At 34.3% G+C, this 23,989-nt stretch overlaps 1 protein-coding gene across 1 annotated transcript in view; it reads left to right on the top strand.

The window, feature by feature from the left end:
- Positions 1-1,791: 1,791 nt before the first annotated feature.
- The window catches only part of Bcs1 (mitochondrial chaperone BCS1), a 43,646-nt gene continuing 21,448 nt past the window's right edge, over positions 1,792-23,989 (top strand). Inside the window, exons 1-5 of the mRNA XM_090375135.1 lie at positions 1,792-1,858; positions 6,239-6,581; positions 12,712-12,851; positions 15,515-15,709; positions 15,820-15,883. Coding sequence (XP_090231261.1) covers positions 6,262-6,581; positions 12,712-12,851; positions 15,515-15,709; positions 15,820-15,883 — 719 coding nt within the window. The 5' untranslated portion in view covers positions 1,792-1,858; positions 6,239-6,261. The remainder of the gene's footprint in view (positions 1,859-6,238; positions 6,582-12,711; positions 12,852-15,514; positions 15,710-15,819; positions 15,884-23,989) is intronic.

Here is a 23,989-nt window from a genome sequence, read left to right as displayed (position 1 = left end):
ACTTTCAGCGCATCGATTGGCTTCCGAACTCCGTCGATATCAATCCCATATAACACTTGTGGGACACCATTATGGAAAGGCACATCAGTCCGGATACACCAATCACCTCCATACCTGCATTTCTGACTGCATTACGCACAATTTGGTTGCCCATACCTCCCGAACGCTTCCGACATCTTGTGTTGTTGTTGTTGTTGTTTGATTTTTAGGAGCATTAGCAACTAAGGCCATATTGCTCCGTTCCGACATCTTATTGAATCAATGCTACTTCGGATAGCTGCTGTACTCGGGGCAAAAGGAGAACCTACGAAGTATTAGGTAGGTAGTCATACTTCAGTGATCACTTAGTGTATGTTGTAAATGTTAAATAATTATAAAAAATATACTACATGTATCCCCCCCCCCCCGAAGTTTACATTCTCCTTACCCCCGGTACATATATCCGCGAAGTTTACATTATCTCCCTCGCTCTGGATTCAATACTCATCGACATAGTGAAAAAGATGCATAAATGTTCCTCACGTCATTGTGATTATATTAACCATGCTACTCAAGAGGACAGCAAAACTGGCAAACCTATAGACGCAGAACAGAAGCTTTTACTTTTACAACTTAATACTGCCCTTGTGGATAGGATAGCACAGTTGGTAGAATTATCATTATTATTATTAGCCATATGGAGCCTGAGGCTTATACTGCACGAGCCGAAAAAAAAAAATTTCTGAATTATCCTGGGAGAGAGAGAGAGAGAGAGAGAGAGAGAGAGAGAGAGAGAGAGAGAGAGAGAGAGAGAGAGAGAGAATAATGATATCCAGCCCAGGCGCTGGGTGGGCCAAGCCCATAATCACCAGATGTGAGCCCCTGGAATCTCGGTTCTCTGCACACTGAGTGGAAAATACCTGAGTTAACAGTTCTGTCGATTACGTGAGGAATTTTTATGAGTCTTTTTCATAACGTGGCTGAATTATTATTATTATTATTAGCTATATGGTGCAAGGAAGCGTGAGACTTATGCTGCACCAGCCAAAAAAAAATTCCCGAGTTACCCTCATAGAGAGAGAGAGAGAGAGAGAGAGAGAGAGAGAGAGTGAAAAGTAGAAGGGATCACCAACAAAGGGAAGAATGATGATACCAAGCTCAGGACCCTGGATGTGTGCCAAGCCCATACTCGCCAGAATGAGCCCCCCTGGAGTTAGTCGGTTTCAGGCGAGAGTAGAGGATTTTTCTCCCAGAAACTATCGTTTTTGGCCCAGAAAACAGAAAATCGACCACAGAGCACATGCAATTTATAAACAGTATACACAGAGCAACATGGCCTTACTCGCTGATGCTCTTAAAACTACTACTACTACAACAACGATATAATACTCATGCGCGGAGAATTGTTCTCCCTGACAGCCTAATATGAAATATATACTGTATATGTATTTATGTCTGAGCCGAGAATGTTGATTGAGCTTTAAACAGTCCAAGTTGGTCTCGCTTTCAGCGCCATAATCATGTGATCTTGTTATCCAATCAGGCGCCTATTTTATCTCTCTAGTCTCACTACTACTGCTACTCTGTGGCTCGAGTTACAATAAACTTGCGATTGGTGCACATCGTTTTGTGACTTGTACGTTTGCTCTATATAAGAAAAGTATATGCGACGTCTGCTAATAGTATATTTATTTGTTTATGGCACGTTCGACTTTTCTGCATTAAAAAATTCAAGTGTTTTGAGATGTTTACCTGTACAGTTTGTTGTTGCACGTGCTGATTTTTGTACATCATGTAGATTCAAAAAGGCGGCATGACTTGAAACAGCGAGATGTTTGATTATAATTTTTATATCAGTGTTCTTTCATAAAGAATTCAGGTAGCGGCTCGAACGACTAATAACTAAAGTACTTTCCTAGACATAAAATTGATGCACTATTTATTTTGTTTCCAAGGCTTAAATTATAAAGGCATGAAATCCACAAAATAATGATTATTTTAAAAATTCGCGAAACCATTAAAGTAGTTTGAATATTGTATATTATGCCAGTAGTTTCCACCTGTGTGTATAGCCTCTGACATATCAATATAAATCTCCTTGGCCAACCTGTGCTGCAGTATGTCAGAAGCCAGTATGGGTCATGGATTGTGACTTGTCACTCCACTTGTGGGTTGGTAGTTTGATGCCACATCAGTAACCTTTCAGCGCATGCCATTGTGACTTGTCTAAACCAGAAATCTACTGAGACAGATTTTCAAAGAGGAAACAATAAGAGTAATAGTGCAATGATGAAAAAGGTGCGGATGGCCCTATAAACTCCTAGAACATTGCGACATACCATAAAGAGGGTAAATACTTTTAGCATGCCTTGTGCTTGTCTTTGGAACAATCATGATGCATAATCCCACCTCATACAGCAGTTCCAAGAGACAACAGAATTATCTATCAGTACAGCAACCATAAGTAGGGAGCTGCATGACTTGAATTTAATGGTAGTCAGCTGTGCATAACCACAGTATCATGGCCATTATAATGGAGAGAAATTCTATAGGTGGTTAAAGATCATTCGATTAGCTGACTTCCCTTTCAGTCCATATACCTTTCATCTACATAATTTAGTAGTTGTAGTAGTGGCATATGATGTAAGAAAGCAAGTTTATATAGTATCAGCCAAAAACAAAATCCACATTATTATTATTATTAGCCATATGGCGCAAGGTAGCATAAGGCTTGTGCTGCACCAGCCAAAAAAAATTCCCGAGTTACCCTGTGTGTGTGTGAGAGAGAGAGAGAGTGTGTGTGAGTCAGAAGTAGAAGGGCATGACCAAGAAAGAGAAGAGTGATATCCAGCTCAGGACCCCGGGTGTGCCAAGCCCATACTCACTAGATGTGAGCCCCTGGGGTTACATGTCCATCCCTTCCAATAATTTGTCTAATTCTTCTTTGAATTTATGCCAACTGCCCACTTTGACTACAGGTGTAAGTTTGTTCCAACAATCAACCACTTGCTGGCTGAAGGCAAACCTTGGCACATCTGTCCTACAACTGTCTTTCCTCAATTTGAATTTATTCTTCCTCATGTGTGGAGGTTGAGGAAGAGGAAGAATGCCATCAGCACTGAGCTTGCTCAATCCAGTCAAAATTTTAAAACACCTCAATCAGATCACTTTTTCAGGTGCCTAGTCTCCAGACACTGTAGTTTGCAGAACTGAAATCTGCCTTAGTAAGATCACCCTTTCATTCTCTTCACCAATCTTGTTGCCCTTCTCTGCACCCATTCCAGTAGATCTACATCCTGCCTAAAATGAGACCTCCAGACCTGTATGCACTACTCAAAATGTGGCCTAACCATTTCCTTATACAGTGGAATAATCACTTCCTTATGCCTGTTAGCAAAGTTCCTGTATATCTTAGACAAAACCCAGAAACCCCATTTGTTGTGCCAACTACATAAGCAGTGCATTTCTTAAACTAACAGTTTGTTGATGAGAGGGGCAGAATAATAATGTAAATCCCTGTGAGTAGCTAGTGATCTTGACCTGCCTATAGAAATTCTCCATACTACTATTAATACAAAACACTTATTTTGAGTTATGCCATTTTTGATATTCTTGAACTCTAGAATGTTAGAAGCTGCTGTGGAGTGACAAATTTTGCTATGCAATGTTTTGTTTGGTGGTGTGTTTGGGTTATCTGTTGGAGGAGAATACTTCACGTTGGGTGGCTTTTGTCTGTGATGTTTGGAGAGAGGGGATCTGATGTTAGAGGCTATTTCAGCTTGGTATGTTGGTGGAAATGAAACCACAAAGTCTCTGACCTAGTTGATATTTTGGACAGTTGTATGCTACCTTCCCTGTCTCAGTACTATGGAAGTAGGCTCTGTTAGTATCAGCACAATGGAGGATAGGATCGTGGAGGACTTGTTTGTGAACTGTGATATACAAAAGTTAGACTAGCTGGCTCAGAGCCCAACCCTTAGCTCCATTGATCACTTATGAGATAAATTGCAGCTCCAGATTAGGGTGTTGCCAAAAGAGTCTTTCAAATTCTGGCAGTTTCTATGTAAGAGGAATGGAGGCAAATTCTGGCTGAAAGCTAAGTTAGAAAATATGCCCAGGATGGTCGAAACTTTTATACAAGCCAAATTTACCCTACTGCTGTTTTTTTAAAAATTAAATTCCCTTTTTTGTAGCTGTATCTGTGTGTGTGTCCAGATACCCTTGGTCATATTATATAATTATCTGTGGTTGTGCATGTTTTAATTTTATTCTAATTGCCCTTTAGTTCTTTTTAGTGCATTGTAACCTCTTCTGATGAAGGTCATAAAAATATCTGGCCAAAACATCAAGCTCCTTGATATACAAGACTATTTTTATCTGTCATAAAGTTATTTAAATTAGTGCAGAGTGAGGAATGTTGATTCCAGTGCCACATTAACTATTCATGATTAAAATTGAACTATCCACATGCACTTAAAATTGCAACTTATAGTAAAATAAAGATATTGTATTATAATCAAAATAAGTAAAATATACTCAAAAATATCATTATCTACATGTTTATGAGCTTTAGAAAAAAGAAAAGTAGAAAAAAAAATTTTCTGCTCACATGTAGATGGGATCATGTTGCTTCCTCTCATGTGTTTTTGGCTTTGGGGATATAAGGAGATCAGTTGCTGTAAGATTTCTTATTTGGGGAAAGATGCTATGTATACATCTATAACCATCAAAAACTATTAATTTGTTTTATGATTTTATTAGTCTGCTCTTTTCTTAATACTTTTTTTAAAAATATTTTTATATTATATTTATATATACATAATCAGTTACGTTTTAACGTATATTATAATACATTGTCTTTATTTTACTATAAGTCATGAGTTTAATTATATACTATAAAGTTTTTTTTTATTATTTTTTTTTTTATTTCCATTTGGTCAGCAAGTGATAGAAATTTTTGAGGCATCTTTTTCCTGATTTCAGAAATTAATGTATAAGCAGTGGATCATTAATTATTTACTTATTAATAAAGAAAAAAAAAACACTTAATTTGAGATAACCTAATGAATCCCATTATTAGAATAAGTTATTAAACAGAGTAATGTGAAAATTAACATCCTTGCATTCCCCCAAATTCCAAGGGAAATGCAGGCTGAAGTTTTTTTTGTAAACTGGAAACATTTTGCTGATTTATTTTTATCAAAATTACAGTGTCACCTCCAGGTCACAAATTAATAATTTTGTTAAAATATTATTTATAATTTCAGTAAATAAAATATTTGAAATATTAATAAATTCTCAGAAATGTACAGAAATTAATTAAATAATATTCCTTCCATATTGTGCAAGAGAAATTTAATTAATGGTGCATCTTTTTTGCTTTTTTTTTTTTTTTTTTTTTCATCATTTTCATTTTGATTTTTTGTAACTGAATTTTTTCCTTGAATTTGGCTCCTTAGGTGACCTCATGACTTGCCTATATGGATAGCACTAAGTTTAAGAGGCTGCTTCTGATGGTATGCTAGTTCATTTGGTCTTTTTTTTGTATATTATGTCTGGACACATTATGTTTGTGGGCTGGTTTGCATGTTATGTGGGATGAAAAACTCTAATAATATGCAGGCTCTTTTCCCTCCTCAGCTAACTACACCTGCAGTTGAAAAGGCTTTTAAGAATTCCTCCAATCTTTGACCACATTTAAACTTGGACCTATCCAGACAAAGTAATGGTAAATTTACTGTGGAGAATGTTGAGTAGATTCCGATTATGTAATGCTTAAATGAGATATGGATATTCTGAATAATAGAGGAGGGTGAAGATAAGTCTTAACTCATTTTTAAATAAAAGATATTAATGAATTTTTCACTTAATTGAAATGTTAATGTATTTAATTTTGGAATTCCTCTTTATGAAAGCATTTGTTTAAGTTGTTTAACCATTTTTTTTTTTAATCTTAAGTCTGTTTACATAGGAAAACGTTTAAATTGCTATTCTATAAAATTTAGAATTTGAAATATGCTGAAAAACCTAAGAAAATCATATTAATTCTGAATACTAAATTTCAGAATATCAAACATAAAATGTTTAAATAAAACTTATTTCATTGACTTCTAAACTGCTATTCTATAAAATAAAATTCTAGTATTTTTTAATAGTAGTATTTTGAAATGTGTGAAGAAATATTTAGCTTTATATGAAAACTTTTTCTAATTTTTAACTGTTTCCCATATCAACTTTCATACCCATTTCTTCATTCTAGAACTCAGGAACTTCAAAATAAGGATGCCTGCCGGAGAATTTATTGCATCCTTGCAAAGCAACCCATACTTTGGAGCAGGATTTGGACTTGTAGGTGTTGGAGCTGGTTTGGCTGCACTTCGCAAGGCTAGTCAATTTGCTTTCGTTCTTTTTCGAAGGCACTGCATGATGACCCTCGAAGTACCATGCCGAGATAAAAGTTATCAGTGGCTGCTGCAGTGGATAACTTTAAATGCAAAGAACACACAGCACATGAGTGTTGAAACTGCATTTCAACAACATGAAACAGGAAAGATTTCTGCTCAGTTTGATTTTGTGCCAAGTGTTGGAATACATTTTTTCAAGTATGTATTGCAACTAGTTTTTATGAATGTACTTATAGAAGATATAGATTTTTTAGATTATCAACAATATAATTCCAAACTTTATGCCTAGACATTTTATTTGTGTCTTTAGAAAAGGATGGTTGTTTGCTGTGTAGTGGAGCAAGGAATCTTTTTAGAGTGCTAAAGAAGAAAATAATCTTCAAGCAATTAAAAAGTCATGCAGGTGCCCTACTGTACACAGTCCATTATGAACAGTCCTCTTATTTAAATCTTTTGCTGTGCTATGAGTATGAATATTTCAGCTTATGTGAACTTTACTTTTTAATATATAAAGCACTGAGCAATTAGTATTGCACTTAGTAAATTTAGGAAGGGGGTTAGCTTTATGATTTAGTCAATCTTTTGGCTACCATGATGGTATAGTAGTTTGCTGCATGTAACTTATTTGGAAAAGTTTGAGTTCAAATATGTTGCAACCAGAGGAATTTTTTTACATTTCAGTTTCATTTATATCTGTTACCAGGTCAGAGTTTTAAGATTTTCCTCCCACAAAACATGCAGACTGACCCCAGAACCCACACATGCTGCTGTATACTAAATTTAAAATAAAAGATAATTATTTTTAATATAAACAACATAAGCTCTAATAACAATGTGTATTAGAGCTTATGTTGTTTGTGTAATTAATAACGATATTAATACTCTTGTTTATGGTTTTGGGAGAGAGGGAAACTTCCGGTTGTTTAAAAGTACACAACACCACATTATGTGTATTCAACATTATACAGTAAAAGCCCAGCTATCCGGCATCTGTGGAGATTAGAGGTACTAGTTACATGAACTTGCTAGTTGGATGAGTTTTACTTGTAAGGTGCCTACATTATACACTTGAACTGTAATGTAAAGCTGTAAACTTCTTATTCACACCTATGAATACATTATACTTTATTCTTTTGGCTTAATTTTAAAATACAGTAGAGTGTCAGTTATCCAGAATAATTGATGTTAGACCTCTTCCGGATAGCCAAATTTTCCAGATAATCAAACCAGAAATTGTTCCGGTAATCTAATTATTTAATTAAAATAAATGTAATTAAGTAAGATTAATTATATTAAAAAAGTTATAAACTAATCTCAAAAAGCAGAAACATCCATCGAGGCATTTTTATACAGGAAACAGGAAAATTAGAAAGATTTTTAAATGCTCTGTTTTTTTTGACTTACCGATAATGAGCACAGATAATCTGTGCATCCCAGCAGCATTTGCACACATAGCAATTGTAACTCGCTCTTTTCTCATCTTAAAACCTGGTGCAGGCATTTCTCTTTTAGTGGCTAGGGTTTTCTCGGTAATGCTTTCCGTAATAAGCCCATCTCATCAACATTATAAACGTTTTCTTTCTCATAATTTGCTTAACTGAAGCAAACTTACTTTTAAAGGACACCACTGCCGATTCATCTGTAGAAAGTTTCTTTCCTTTAATATCTACTTCACGTATACCGTGTCTCAGTTTAAAATTTTTCAACCAACCTCTGCTTGCCTTAAAATCTTCATTACCTATTCATTTTCAATTAAAATCCAATGCTTTTTCACACAACATTGGGCCAGACACTGGTTCACCTAAAATTCTTTTCTGAAGAAAACAAAAAAAATAAAGTGCACTCTCTAAAGTGGCATTTTCAGGTTTCGACATTGTCTTTTTCCTGCTAGATCCTCCTTCACTATCCATAATCGACACAAATTCTGTTATAGCATTTGAATTTTTCTTGATGTCATAAATTGCTGAAGTTCCCACATTAAACTCTTTGGAGAGATTTCCTAAATTTTCACCTTTTCTAATTATATTAATAATTTCCGTTTTTTGTTGCAATGTTAAAACTATGCGTTTTCTTTTCATTCACATTTTACTGTAAAAAAACGAGAAAAATAATAAATCACACATTTTTGGGCCGATATTGTTCTTACCGAATCTGGAGCTAAACTAATCTGAAATTCACTCGTGGTTTCCAAGAAAACCCAGTAGTCTCTGTGATATTTTTCTAAAGCACATTTCTGAAGGTCACATAGAATTCTAGAGGTCACAACCATAAAACAGTAAAAACAATTGGCGGTTTTTAGTTTATTGGGCTTTTTGCTTATACAATATGTTATAAATGGGTAGTAAACTTGATCTTTCACTTATTAGAATCAAAATTCAATTTGCAAACATGATCACTATAAATGGCACTTATTGTACTACCTTTAATTTAAAAAAAAGAGAAAGATCAGCCTTTCAAATTATTCTGGGTAACCAACGTTCTACTGCACTTCTGTTCATACTTTTTATCATTAAAAACTTATCACCAATTGAAATTTTATATCCTAAATTTCTATTTTAAAGTAAACACAGTGTCTCTACATTTTTAATCCTTTTACATTTTATGTGTATGGGACTTGAGGAGTATGTATGTATTTATGTTTTTAAAGGTTATTTCAAATAACATTTCAAAGTATGTTAAAATTCAATATGTTAAATCTTCTGATGTGTGCTGTCATTTGTTATTCCCTGAAATTTAGATTATGTGGAGTGATTATCCTGCTGTTTGTTTCATCATGAAATTAATCTTACTGTGAAATGATGTGCAAGGATGGGGGGGGGACAAATTAAATCCCTTCAGAAGCCATGGTCCAGACAAGGAAGTGGGAAATTCAGCATGTTTTCAGGCCCACTTTAAGGTTTCTTAGGTTTCTATAGCAAATATACCTTTTAATCTCTATATTTCTAACTTCACTAGCCAGAAGCATTTCTTGTATTCTTTTACTAAAATGATCTTTGTGAGTTTTGAAGGTGAGGTTGGAGTTCTAAAAAAGATTCCAAGATACTCAAATTCCAAAACTGCACTTACAGGTTGATATTGAACTAAAATTGGCAAAAGAGAAAGTTGTGACACTGGTGAGAAGTTGATGTATTGAGTTTTAGCTGAATTTTGTTTCAGAAAGAAGGTAAGATAATTATTAAAATTTGCAATGGCAGAAGAAACTTTTAATGGCTTTTCAGCTAGTACTGACAGAGATTTCTGAGATTTCCAGTTTGAGAGTTACCAAGTTACAAGATCATCAGTATATGAGAGAAACCCCTGGTTATCAAAAAAAAAAAAAAAAAGGAGGGGGGTTATTGTATAAAGATGGCAGCAAAGAGCAAAATTGATTAGGAACCATATCATTGGATCTCTGTCTTGGAGTCCTTTGTTAATGATTGATGCTCAAATTTGGAACGAAGTACCCTCTTTGACATAATGAGCTTAATGAAGGATAACACATGATCTTTGATTAGAAAGAACTGTTTAAGTAGAGAAAGAAGAGATTTAATAGAAACTGAGTCAAATGCTGCAGATATGACAAGAGTAACAGCATGATGCTCCTCCTTATTTCAACAGTTAAGGATGTTAAGAAGTAAGCATGTTATTGTGGTCCATTTTCTTGTTCCTTAATGGGTATATATGGATCTTTCACTGAAGATTTCGGCTGATAAGTAGCAAAGCATACACACATTTTTCTAATAATTTGAGCCAGATTAATGAGACTGAGATTGATCCAAAATCTGATGGAGGGACTAATGTATTTGTTTTAGGCACAGAAATCATTCTGTACTCAAGCTAAGGAGGAACTCGGACTTCTGTGAAAATTGTGTTGATCAAGATCAATGCAGTAATAACTAGTAATTTTAAGAAAATAACTTGGAAATTGGTCTGTCTTGAGATTAGTTCTGTTAGGCAACTGATCTATCATTTCAGTCAGTTCTTGTCAGTCTTGAAAATATTGACCTTGCTAAGGCTCAATGTATGGATAGAGTCATTACTCCATAGTGGATTCATCATTACTTGGTGATAGGAGAAGATTCAGGGATGGGGGTTGGCCCATTCTATTGGCTATAGTGTGTTTAGGATGTATGATTTTGTGTGAGGAGCAGCTGAAAGGATTATTCTTTTTCTTGCTTAGCATTGTTTATATAGGAACACAGCATCCTCTGCTTCAGCTATTAGAAGAGTTTCTTTGTCAACAAACTCACTGAAAGTATTGGTTGGGTTCTATTTGTAATTTTGATGAATGGATTATTTTTTCTTAAAATTATCTGAGAACTGGTTATTTTATCATGTTTTGGAATAATATGAAATTATGCAAGTCTTATACATTGCAGTTTGGATAATGAAACTGGTCCATTGCAAAATCCAACTCATGGCAGTTTGAAAAGTGACAGTTTCTGGAAAAACTGAAGATGCAATGAAAAAATTACTGTCACATCCCCATTTTGATTGGTTTATTTATTTTATTTATATATTTTTTTAATAATGGCAAAACAAATATATGAATTTAAAGGTTACTTCATGTGATGACCCTTTTTGAGAATCTGTTATACAGCATACATGCACTGCTATGTAGCAGATTCCCAAAAAGGGCCATCATGTGAAGTAACCTCAAATTTATAAAAATATTTTATTTAAGTGAAAGATTAAAAAAAAAAAAAAAAACCCACTACTGCATGATTAGTTTGATAAACTGGATGAATGATGAATGGGAGGATATTGTGAGACCTCCCAATATTCAGAAAAATAAATGGGGAGAACTGTTTCTAGTAGATGCTACACAAGTCACAGAAGGTTAACACATTTCTGTAAATCAAAGTAACTATTCAAAAAAAAAAAAAAAAAAAAAAAAAATAGACAAGTTCAAAAAAAGTTATTATTTTCAAGTTAGTGAAGTTTGACTGTTTTCTTCAATGTGGTGATTCTGAGTATCCATTCTTTAAATGTTGCAACCTGAGAAAGTGTTTTGTGTTTTTTTGCATTTCATACGAAATCAGTAGGTAGTGTTCAGTGAGAGTTTCATGGGATTGAGGGGATACAAGTGTGCTCAATCTTTTGTGTTTATCAGTCATTTATAGACACCATTTGCATCAACTAGGGAATAAGCTAGCGATGAGCATAATTGATAGGTCATAATCGATTATTTCAGTTATAGCATATTGTTTGATTATTTCAATTATACTGATGTCATTAGAATCATTCATTCAATTATAACAAATCATTCAGTTATATCATTCATTTATGTCCACTATTAAAAGCACAGGTTGATCACTACTAAGTCACAGCAGTGACTTTTTGATTGTTTCGTTCATTGGTTGAAAAAGTATACATATTGTGCCCAATCATAAACTTAATACCCTCAAACCATCCTTACACGAAACTGGTGCAGCATATCATAGTGGATGACAAAGTGCAGTATTTTGAATTTTGTTGTTGGATAATGGGTTTGCTTACTGATGGGGACATACACAGCATCCTTGTAATGAGATGAGAGTCCATCTTTCTGGAAAGGTTAATGTATATAATAATATGGGAAAGCAGTGTAGGTATGCAGAAATCTGCATACCTACACTGAACTCATTAGTTATAGTGATAACTAATGAGTGAATGTTTTATGCCAATATTGCAGATAAGTTGTACAAGCCATTCTTCTTTGCTGAATTAACAGTTAATAATATTAATTACTTTGTGTTAGAGCTGTATCCAATGCTCCAAAGACAAATGACATGTCTTGTTTCAACAAGATGATGTAAGTGTGTTGCTCATTTAAGAATGGCATAACAGCATTTTCACAATACAGTTATGCCATTTTTAAATGAGCAACTCTCTGATGGACCACTGAATCTGGCATGGTGGGCCTGTTCCTTGTTTCTCATTAAGTAACCCCCCCCATTTGACAGCTTTCTTTGGGATATGTGAAAACTGAGGTTATGATCTGCCATTTCTAGTAACATTGATGTTTTAAAAGAAAGGATGCATGAAGCTACTACAAGAGTTCAGCTTTTATTTTATCGAAAGTTATTGATGAAAATCAAACTTGGAAAAACTTTTTCAATCATCATTATTGGTATAGTTGTGGTAATTTTTAAAAATATAAAGATAATTTTAAATTACTCTTTGTTACTTTGATTGTTTATATGGCCTTCAGATCAAAATATAAATGTATGGAATATTTATTGTTGGCAACCTGTGATTAAAATGACATTGTTGCCAGCAATAAATGACATGGTGTATTATGATGATTTAATCACTTTTTTCCCCTTGTGTTTTTTAAGTGTAAGAATAGCATTTGTAATTTCTATAGGTATCGTCATGCATGGATCAGAGTAGAAAGGAACAGAGAACAACATACTCTGGACTTACATATGGGTACCCCTTGGGAAACAGTAACACTCACTACTGTGGGTAGAGACAAATCTTTGTATTTCAGTATTTTGGATGAAGGTATGTTACTGAATTTCATTAGATTGCATTTTAACTAAGTTCAGTTTGTTTTTCTTGTAAAATTTTTTATTAAAATGATCTTTCAGATATGAAAGTATTATATTACCAGATCAACACAAGTTTTACATAGATCAGAACAAGATTTCAGTCGAAAGATATGCAGTGATTTTAATGTTTATAACTGTAGCTAACTCCCATTTTGTAACTACAATACCCCATCAGAAAAGGTTTCATAGACTTTTGCTATCACCTAATGACCTCATAAAGATTATTCATTTATCCACTAGAACATGAGTTAATTATAAATCACTCAAGTAAACCCCCTGGATCTTTTCCTCACCAACATAAGGCACCTCTGTAGCCAGGCAGGCAGGAGCAGCAGTGTGTAGCACACGCTTCTTGATTAGACCAGGGTTCAAGCCCGTGATCCACCAAATACGGAGGATACGGAAAGGCCAGGGAATGACCAACGCATATCCCCGGAGCAATATGGCCTTAGTTGCTAATACTCCTAAAAACCAAATAACAAAAAAACAATCACCAATATAATAGTTTATTCTTCTACCATGGAGTCCCTTTCTTTCTCTTGGCCATCGCCAGTCTTGTGTTGTATAATGCCATATTAGTACAAAGATATTTGAAACCACAGAATAGTTTTTGAGCTGTTGTTATTATTTATTGTTATTTGTTTTTTAGGAGCATTAGCAACCTGGGCACCTCCGTAGCCAGGTGGGAAAGAGCAGCAGTACATAGCACACACTTCATGATTAGACCGGGGTTCGAGCCCGTCACCACCAAATACGGAGGATGCGGAAAGGTCAGGGAATGACCACCGCATATCCCGGAGCAATATGGGCTTAGTTGCTAATGCTCCTAAAAACCAAATAATAACAACAACATAACAACAGCATTAGCAACTAAGGCCATATTGCTCCGGAAATATGCGGTGGTCATTCCCTGACCTTTCCGCATCCTCTGTATTTGGTGGTGACGGGCTCAAACCCCAGTCTAATCAAGAAGTGTGTGCTACGCACTGCTGCTCCTTCCCACCTGGCTACGGAGGCGCCAAGGTTTTTGAGCAAGAGCAAAATAGCAGCAAAAGAAAGGGGAGCCAAAAAGACCTCAGGTGATCAAGGATGGTTAAAATATTTTAATCTTTATACTTACCCTGATCACATCACTGAAATCATTTTGTAGGAATGAAATCCTTTATTTTGTCTTTAGTTCACATCCTTTTTCTAAATGTTGGTTTTCTAAGTCTGCCAAGTTTCAAAGTTATTTTGTATATTTACTTTCAGTTTGGATTTTATATGTAAATGTGTAAAAGTATTTGTCTGCTGCAGTATTAGAAAAGGCCAGGACATCAAAATCAGTTTTGGGTAGGCCATTATGAGGACAGGCATATGAAATTGTCTTTTTAACATAAGAAAATATACTCAGAAAAGACAAAGTGATAAAAATGTATTGAAAAGTGTAATGGGGCATGTAGTGTCTATGTATATGGGGAAAGTATTAACATACCAGTTGTGTGGTACCAGAGTCAGGGAATTGGAGAATGAAAAAGACTACAGACTATATGTAACCGTACAAATTGTGTAGAGAAAGTTCTCTGCAGAAAGGATGGCAGGACAGCTCAGAATTTTGCAAGCAGGGATAAATAGGTGGTGTTTCCATTGTATAAGGTAGTAGTCAGGCTACGTCTTGAGTACAGCACACAGGTCTGGAGGTCTCATTTTAGGAAGAACCGTGAATCTGTTGGAATGAGTGTAGAGAAGAGTGATGATTTTAGTGAGAGGAACAAAAGGGTAGTCTTACCAGGGAAGGCTTCAATTCTGCAAACTGCAATGCCTAGAGACTATACACCGCAAGGAGATCTGACTGAGGTATTTAAGGCTTTGAATGGGTTGAGTAAACTGAATACTAATGGAATCTTTCGTCTTGCTTGGACTGCACATTGAGGAAGGATGGTTGCCTTCAGCCAGCAGGTGGTCAGTTGTTAGAACAAATTACTATCTGGTGTTGTACAACAGGTGGGTGGTTGAATAAATTCGAGGCAAAAGTAGGCACTGTTAGAAGGGATGGACAGGTAATATTGGAGGTGTTGGCTCTTTTTTTTTTTTTTTTTTTTGCCGACATCATATAAGTTTGCTTTCTTGGATCATTTGCCACTATTAATACTAGTACTATAACTCTGTATTTTTGTACTGTTTACTTTACTATGGCCACTGACAAAATTCTGTCAAATGTTATTGCCTGGATTATATTTTGAAAGGTCCAGGAAAATTACATGATAAAATCATTGCTTCTCTTGTGTTAAAAGAATAATGGTTAAAATAAAGCAGAAGGGATTGTTTTCGATGCTGGGAAGAAGCAGCCATCACAATAGGTTGTTGCTATCATTGCTCTAGTTGTCTGCCATATTCTGAAATCTGCAACTTTTTTGTATTAACAGTATGTGAATAATAATACATTTAGTAATTTCCTGAAAATTCAACCTGAAAGTTCATAGTCAACATATTTCTTTTGTTTTCCCATATTTTTTGAGTGATGAACATTACTATAACTTTTCAATAAGTACATAAAATAACTTTTTAATACTTATGTCAGAAATTAAAATGATTTTAGATATGCTTATAATGAAGTCACTTTTCTGTTTTTGTTAGCCAGAAAGGTTGCTTTGAAGAAACAAGAAGGAAAAACTATAATGTATACTGCTTTAGGTTCAGAGTGGAGACAGTTTGGACATCCACGAAAGAGGAGACCTACTTCATCTGTAATACTAGATAAAGGAATTGCGGACAGAATCATTGCAGATATAAGAGAATTTATAAGTATTCCTCATTGGTATACAAACAGAGGTAGCTTTTTTTTTTTATATTCTTCTTTTCTTCAGTTGGAATTTATTTGGCAACTTGGACTAGATAGTACACATCCCTTTAGTTGCTTATGAATATAATTCCCATTTCAGGCATTCCTTATAGAAGAGGATATCTGTTATATGGGCCACCTGGCTGTGGAAAAAGTAGTTTCATGTGAGTTTAATGTAAAGATATATTAGCAAACATTGTGTTAAGGCCAGTTTCATCTTTAAAAAATTATAATTGTTATAGTTGCTTGAAAAATAGCAGAGTATGTGCTGCTCTTTCTGTTGGCATCTTGATTCCCTTTAATTATCTTGGTTTACCTCATTCAGGCATCTGAATATAGGAGAAATTATTTAGATAATTTCAGATTTTGATAATTTAACTTTTGATTAATAATTTAGCTTAGTAATTTAAAAAAAAAGGAAGCTCATAGAAAAAGTTGCAGAAATTTGATTTCAGATAATATTACTGAAGCTAAATTAATATTAGAGTGAAATATATATATATAAGGATATATATAAGGTGGTAAGGATATATATATATATATCCTTACCACCATTATGATGCATTACATAAGTGCTACAAAAGACTCTGAAATGCAGACAGAATTCAGTGATATATAGACCTGGTCTCATATACAGTGTGACAGTATAGCAAAATGATGTACAGGGTCAAAAAAATTGCATTATTTGCAGAATTCACTGAATTTCTGTGAAATTTGACAATATATCACATGTTTTGTAATAGCATTACCCTTTTGCTTCATTCTACTCTAGCATGCTCTCTTACATGATGTTCCATGCCATACGTGATTGCATCATAAATACAGTGCATGTGCCACAAGCCCAATATTCTTTGCTATTGCAGTGGCTAAGTTTTCATAATTAACATCCATAGGAGAAGTGCTGCTGCTTCTTTGAATGCAGAGGACATTCTATGCATGAAATAGCCAAAAGGATTCACTGTAATCAGTCAATATTGGCATGTTTATTACAGAAATTATCAAAAACTGGCAGTCTAAACAGAAAGAAGTGGAGTCCGCAAATATCTTCTGCGGTGTAGGACAGATTTCTGGTTTGCTTGTGTGTGTCTGAAACTGAAGATCCTCGTCGACAGATCTCAAACCAGCATGGGAATAGGATACAGGAGTAAAAGCAAGTATTACTGTAGTACATAGACATCTTTTCCCATCAGGATTAATAGCACATCGTACAAGAAAAAAACCACTTTTGATGCAAAAAAAATGAAACTGAGCGTCTAAAGTAGACAAAAGAGTATGCTGGTTGGTCTGAGAATCAGTGGAAATGTGTTACTTTCTCTGATGAATAAAAATTCAATGCACATGGTTTAGATAGCCAGCAAACTGTTAGACAAAGAACAGTAGAATTTCATCCTGACTGTTGCCTCCACAGTCAAACATTCTGCATCTCAAATAATATGGGGCTATATTTCACATAGAGGAGTTGTTTGTCTTGAATTTGTGAAGGGTACAATGAATGCTGAGGTGTACAAGGACATTCTGGAGACAGAGTTACTTCTCACAATTAGAGATCACTATGGGGATGTTGGCCTCCGTAGCCAAGTGGTCAGGAGTGGGAGTGCACTAGTACATGCTCTTTGAGTAGACCGAGGTTCAGTCCCCTGACTGCTAAATAAGGTTGATCTGCCAACCCACACTGGACCAGCGTGGCAGATTATGGTCTATTTCCCTCAACATGAATTGTTGAGGAGGCTTCCATCCAGCAGTGGACTGATAATGGCTGCTGCTCTTCTTTATGGAGATGTTGCACAATAACATGCCTGGGAACAGTCGAGACCCCAATCCAGTTGAAAATTGTCAGAACAAAAGGGGTATTTCAGTAATGCAAAAGAAACCAAAAACACTTAGAGAGCTTGCAGGAGACATTAACCTTTGTTTAGTACTATGAGATTTTCCTGGAATACATTCAGAACCTTATCATGTCGATATGATGTGCAGTAGTCATCAAAGCAAGGGTGGGCCAAGAAATATTAGTGTGCATTTTGTTGTGTTTTTGGTTATATAGCTGCCTATCATCCTAGTATGAGCAAAGTAATGAAAAAAATCACAGCTTTCCTAGAATTTTTTTATTATAAGAACCATAAGTAATATGCTGTTTACCCATATTTACCCATAAGGCATAAAAACTAAATTTTTCTGCAATTAATAGCTTTATATGTGTATTGTTATCACATATTTATGTTCTTTCAGCTATTTCTAAAATATTAGCTGCCCAGTGTAAGGACAAACAACCTAAAAAATGAGGTGATGCAATTTTTTTGAGCACCACAATAATCTTTCTATAGGATGCACAGAAGAGAAACCTACCGTGTCTGCCTTTCACTGTCAATTTGAAATTTGCCTTAGTAGTAGTAATATTAACATTTTTATAACTTAACATGGTTTTGTATTTCAGAGATTCATAATTTTATTTTAAAAGAGAATAATGAATTTTAATTGGTGCAGAAACCTTTCATAGTCTTCACTCATTCTTTTACATATACAGGCAGTTCTTGCTTCACGAGTTTTCGCTTTACGATTTCCCGGGTTTACGAGTTTTTTTTTCCCAAGTATCAATAAAATCTAAAATATGAACATTAATTGCAAAAAATGAATGTTAAACATTCATAAATACCGCATTTCAAATCACGTGCATAGCTATACAATACAGTGTACCCCGCTTTACGATATTAATCAGTTCCAGAACCATCGTATCGTTAAAATATCATAATGTGAACCCAATAACACATTGTTTTTTGGTAATTTGTTTCATGATCTCTGAAGTTGAAATTTTCGCTGTATAACTAAGCTATTTATCTCTCTAAAATGTCATTTTTAAGGTCATGAGCATGACCTTAAGGCCAAATAAAAGGTCGTGAGCGTGGTTTGTAAATTGTATTAGTTACCAATTCAAATCATTAAAATGCACTACACTTTCATCGTTATCATATGTTCTGTTATAAGAATCAATTTTGTTCCTTATATTCCTTTATAAGAATCAATTTTAAACACCTTTGTGATATTTTTCTAAAGCACATTTCTGGAGGTCACGACCATAAAACAATAAAAACAATTTGCACTTTCCAATTTATTGGGCTTTTCTGTTACTGCAAGCAATTATAAACAGGTAGTAAACTCAATGTTATTGCATTTGCGGAAATACCGATAGCTGGAATTGTGTGGTTTTGTTCTTTATTATGGCAAAATGTGTTTCCCCTTTACTGAAATCTTCAATTGTATAAAAAAAACAAATTTTCAGAATCTTCTCTTCGTTCCTTTTTTTTAAGCTTCGTAAACTTGTTACTCCTCCCGAATCGTGTTAGTTGCAATTTGTGTGTGCCGTTACAAAATGCTTATGCATGCAATCGTGAAATTTATAATTAAAAGAGAAGATTATCTTGGAAACAAACGCCTCTTGAAACATTTCTGAAGAAGACGATTCCTTGTGCAACAAACCAACGAGGGCCAAGTCAGTAACGAGTAATCAATGAGTGTGCATTTAGTTGATAACGATGAAGAATAAACATTATTTAACATCTGTAAGTCGTAAATAATTTCTCTATTATTATAATTTGCTTGATTTTACAGGCTACGTTTTCATTTCTTTTGATAAATCAATCATTGTTTAAACATAAACTAATTAGCTAACTAATTTCATTGTTGAGAATGTAACCCCTTTTTTAGCATTATGTCTATGGGAAATAAATTCCAGCTTTACGAGTTTTCACTTTATGAGTGTGCGTTAGGAACGAATTAACTCGTAAATTTGAGAACTACCTGTATTCCAAAGCCCATCTTGCAGTAGCCTTACTAAACAAGAGACTAGATGCGGTTTTTTTTTTGCACAAAAATGACTCTTCTCCTTATATTTTAAAAACTCTGAAAAAGTGCTTATTGCAATGGAAAACAAACAAATGTTAAGCTTTTGATTCCTTCTCCCCCAAATACAATACATCTCATGGAGTTTGATGAGATTAATCCAAAAATTGAAGTCAGATATTTCCTACCACCCACAGATTTAGAAAGGAATGCAGGTCATAGGTATTGTAATTTGTAACAAGTATTAATGGTGTAAAATATTCAGCTATTTTTTTATTTATTTATTTATTTTTTCTTTTGTAATGATCAGGAGTCTTTCTGATAAATGTCCAACAATAGTCTGCTAGCATACTGTACTTTTACCTTTCTTGGTAGCAATTCTCCACTGTAGCAATATTTTTATGAACAGTTATCATGTTCATCACTAATTACATAATAAAAATCATGATAATTATTCAATTTTATCATGTTCATCACTAATGTGTCCAAGGTTATCTGGGAAAAGGTCTAAATGGGAATGAGGAAGTGAATACTTTTAGAGACATATTGCAACCAAGGTTTTACTAGGTGTGTAATAAATTTTCACTCAAGTTTTTTATTCTGTTACCCAAAAAGTGTTTTGATTTTGGCATCAGTAATGTGTGGAAATTTAGTTTTAAATATTGAAGGCCATCCTCTATTCCTGTCTATAGCTTTTATAGAATTCTTCAGTAGACCTAACTTTGCGATGCAATGGTAAAAATGTTGGATCAACTAATGTCTAATAGATGATGCTTTTTCTTTCCAGGTAAAAGATTCATATGAGGAGACAGAATCCTAATTTAATGATTGGGTTTGGCTTCACTGTCCCAAAAAAGCAATAATATTTTTAAGTGCGTAATCTGACTTAAAAAGATCCCAATAACTTTGAAATCTCCAAAGATGTGCCACTTGTACTTATTGTACTTTTCTTAAGAGAAGTTCCATTTTCTTATAGGATTTTTTCATCTTTACAGCATGGCTGATTGGTATAGTTAGATGTGTGTTTCTCTTGTGAAGTAACAGAGCTTTTAGACTTAATTTCGGAGAGTCACCTCCATTCTTCTTATTTATGTTCTCTTCCAAGAGCATCAAACTGTCCCATCAGCATCATTACAATAGCAAAGTGACTCTTCATTAGTAAAATATAAAGAAAGCGCTTTTTGTTGTTTACAAAATACTGACAGTTGTATCTTTTTTGCAGTAAATTCCATTCCACCAACTTGGATCCCAAAAGCTCTGCCTGTACCTTAGATAATTTTAAATCATGCACAAGATCATTTAATTCTTTGAGTTTTAAGAAGTTGTGTGAATCTGGACATTCATATTCTGATCAATGCTCATATAGACTGTTTCCATTGTAGATAGTTCATCACAGCGGCATATCCAAGTATCATCGTAAGGGGGGGGGGCATGGCAACCAGGTGTTTGAATGTTTTTTTGTTTTTTTTTTAGATAGACCTAGGAACACTTATACATGCACATAAATAATGTTTTGTTGATTATCTTTATTATATTATCACTTCTTGGCCTTTTGGCTAAGATCAAAGTGATTATCTCTATTTGAATATTAGAAAAGCATGTGAATAATAATATGTATTAATCACAAAAAATTACAATAATATATTATTTCCAAACATTTGGCAATATAACACGGAACAAACAATTTTATGAAATATATAAGAAAATTATAAAAGGAAAGAATAATAGAAGCATATGCAGAGGCAGATTTTTATAGTGAATCTGTCATCAGTACTATAGTGTTGGAGAAGTCCATGTGCCTCTGCAAGAAAGGGCTTGTACAGCTGTCTTGGACTTTTTGATTCTGCCATATTGATTGTCTTTCTTATGTTCTTTTATCCTTTTGTTGAGTCTTCTATATGTTTCTCCGACTTAGGTTGAGTTGCATGAGCAATTGGATAAGGTAATGCACCTCCCAAGGTTTTTGCATTTTACTCTGATCCAAGCCCAAGGCGGGATTCGAACCCGCGACCTTTGGGTTGCCAGGCAGGCACTTTACCTACCTGGCTAGCCCGGTCGGCGTTGATGTTGATTCCTGGATAGTTTGTTTTAGAGAGTGGGTTCCTGCATAGAATGTAAGGATGTTATAGATTTTTACTGCTTTTTCTTATGATGTTGCTAATTCCTGGGATGTGTGGAATAATGAGCTTGGTCTTAGGTTTGTCTTTTTTTTTTCTGTGGAGGTCTAGAACTATTGTTTAGAGCAGTGTTTCTCAACCTTTTTTAATTATCGCTCCCTAAAGGGCTTTTTTAGACAATTTTTTTTCCTAATCACCCCCCATGAAATTTTAAACAAGAAAATACTTTATACTTACTCTTTTTATTCAGTGGAATCCCTGAGCCTGATGCTTCTTAGCTAAAAGTTCAATGTTCGGTATGATAATAAGTTTAATTCTAATATATCCTCTTGAACATATATCAATTCTGTTTCTTTCCTTTGTTAATATTTTATTTACTGAACTAAAACCACTTTCAACCATGTAAGACATTGGAAAATAAAGAAGTACTTTGGCCATTTCAGACCACATTGTTGGATAAAAAAGTTTAGTTGTTTTTGATCCCCTCAACTCAACCATTCCACCTTTTTCGAATTTATATTTGCATTCTTTGTTACATTTTAATTCAATGAGTTCTTGAATTTCTTCACTAGCAGACCCAAAATCACGTCCAATTGGATCTAACATCCATGGCTTCACTTCAAAAGAAAATAAATCTGAAACTCTGTTTTTCATTTCACCTTTTAAAGAACACAAATGATCTGAATAATTTTTAAGATCATTCTCGGTGAGAGATTTATTGATTTCAGCTAACTCTTGCATACCATGAAATTGTTTTCTCATTAAATTGCTTTCAAATATTTCCAGTTTTTCAGTTGAAGGCTTTTAATATGCATTTGCAGTCTATCACTGTAATTAATTTCCCTTGAAATTGAAGTGATACTTCATTAAGTTTTCAAAAAATCCAAGTCATTAGTATAAGTTGTTTTTGTGTTTGCTGATTTGCTTTGCTAAATCTGTGTCTCCTTCACTTTCTGAAAAACTAATCTTATCAAAAAGGTTTACAAATCTTATTAGACAGTTTCCTTTAGAAAGCCATGTGACTTCTGTATGTAAAAGAAGCCTCACGTACTGTTCATTATCAACACAAATTTTTTTTTAAAAAGGCAATCATATTTGCTATGTGACTTATTGATGGTTTTAATAACTATACTGAGAGTTTGGTAAAGAACTGGACTAATATTTTTTGCAACCAGATGATGTCGGTGCACAATGCAGTGTATTGAAAGAACTTTGGGACATACCTCCTTTAGGTAGGCTATAAAACATTTTGTCTTCCAACCATGGAGGTAGCACCATCAGTGGAACAGGATACCAAATTTTCCAGTGGTACTTGTTTTTCATCAAACCATGTTTTTACAACAGCAAAAATGGATGTCGGTTTCTATACATTTTACAAACAATATCTCTTCTTGCAATTTACAATCATCATCGAAATAATGAACGTATGCCATTAGAAGGGCCTTATTGTCAGTAACTGTGGATTCATCAATCTGAATTGAAAATTTTTTCGTTTTTAATTTGTCAATTAGCTGCTCCTCAATGTTAACTGACATCTCATCCATTCATCTTCAAATTTAATTGTTGCTCAATGGCAATACCTTTAAAATACTGGCAGGATTTTGATGCATCACTGTTGAAGTTAGTCTCTAACATGGGTCATATAGGAGTCTCAGCAACTGTATAAGCACTACCAGTTTTTGCAATGATTTCTGCAATTTTATAAAATGTAATCATTCCATCGTTATTTGTGTGTGTGTGTGTTTTCTTAAATAAGGAACTAACAGTGTTATAATTTTTTTAACATTGTAATATCCAATGTTTACATTGCTCAAAATTCTGTTTTAAAATTTTAAAATATTCAATATGTTTCCAACTTTATCAACATGTTTCCTTTTTAAGTGATCTAAAAGTCTTGATGGTTTCATAGCCTCATTTGAAAGAACTATTACACATAGGACACATAGGCTGTCTTGAGTCGAATGGGCTTTCAATAAAACCATAAGCTAGATATTCATCCAGATACTGTCGACACTTTCTTTGCAGTGCTTGATGTGATTGATTGAATTAACTACAAAGAATTAAATAATAAAATATAAACTGTTTTTATTTAACTCTCATAGCCCATTTCACTCACAAAAGCACTGCGGATCAAAAATAAACAACTTCTACAAGAAAACAATAAATCAATATTAATTGTTGCTTAGAAAGTAGAAACAATAGACTGAAACATTTCCTCATCCCATCCATGCCTCATATATTGACAATGAAACAAAACAATAAAACAAAAAAACCCCGCCACCACCAAGGTCGCACCTGTCGGAAAGGTGCAAACAGCTA

This window comes from Mastigoproctus giganteus, chromosome 6 (assembly GCF_048544385.1).
Source record: "Mastigoproctus giganteus isolate SK-2022 chromosome 6, ASM4854438v1, whole genome shotgun sequence".
NCBI classification, from domain to species: Eukaryota; Metazoa; Arthropoda; class Arachnida; order Uropygi; family Thelyphonidae; genus Mastigoproctus; species Mastigoproctus giganteus.
The sequence above is the reverse complement of the archived record's forward strand: the minus strand, read 5'-3'. Positions and strand labels throughout refer to the sequence as shown.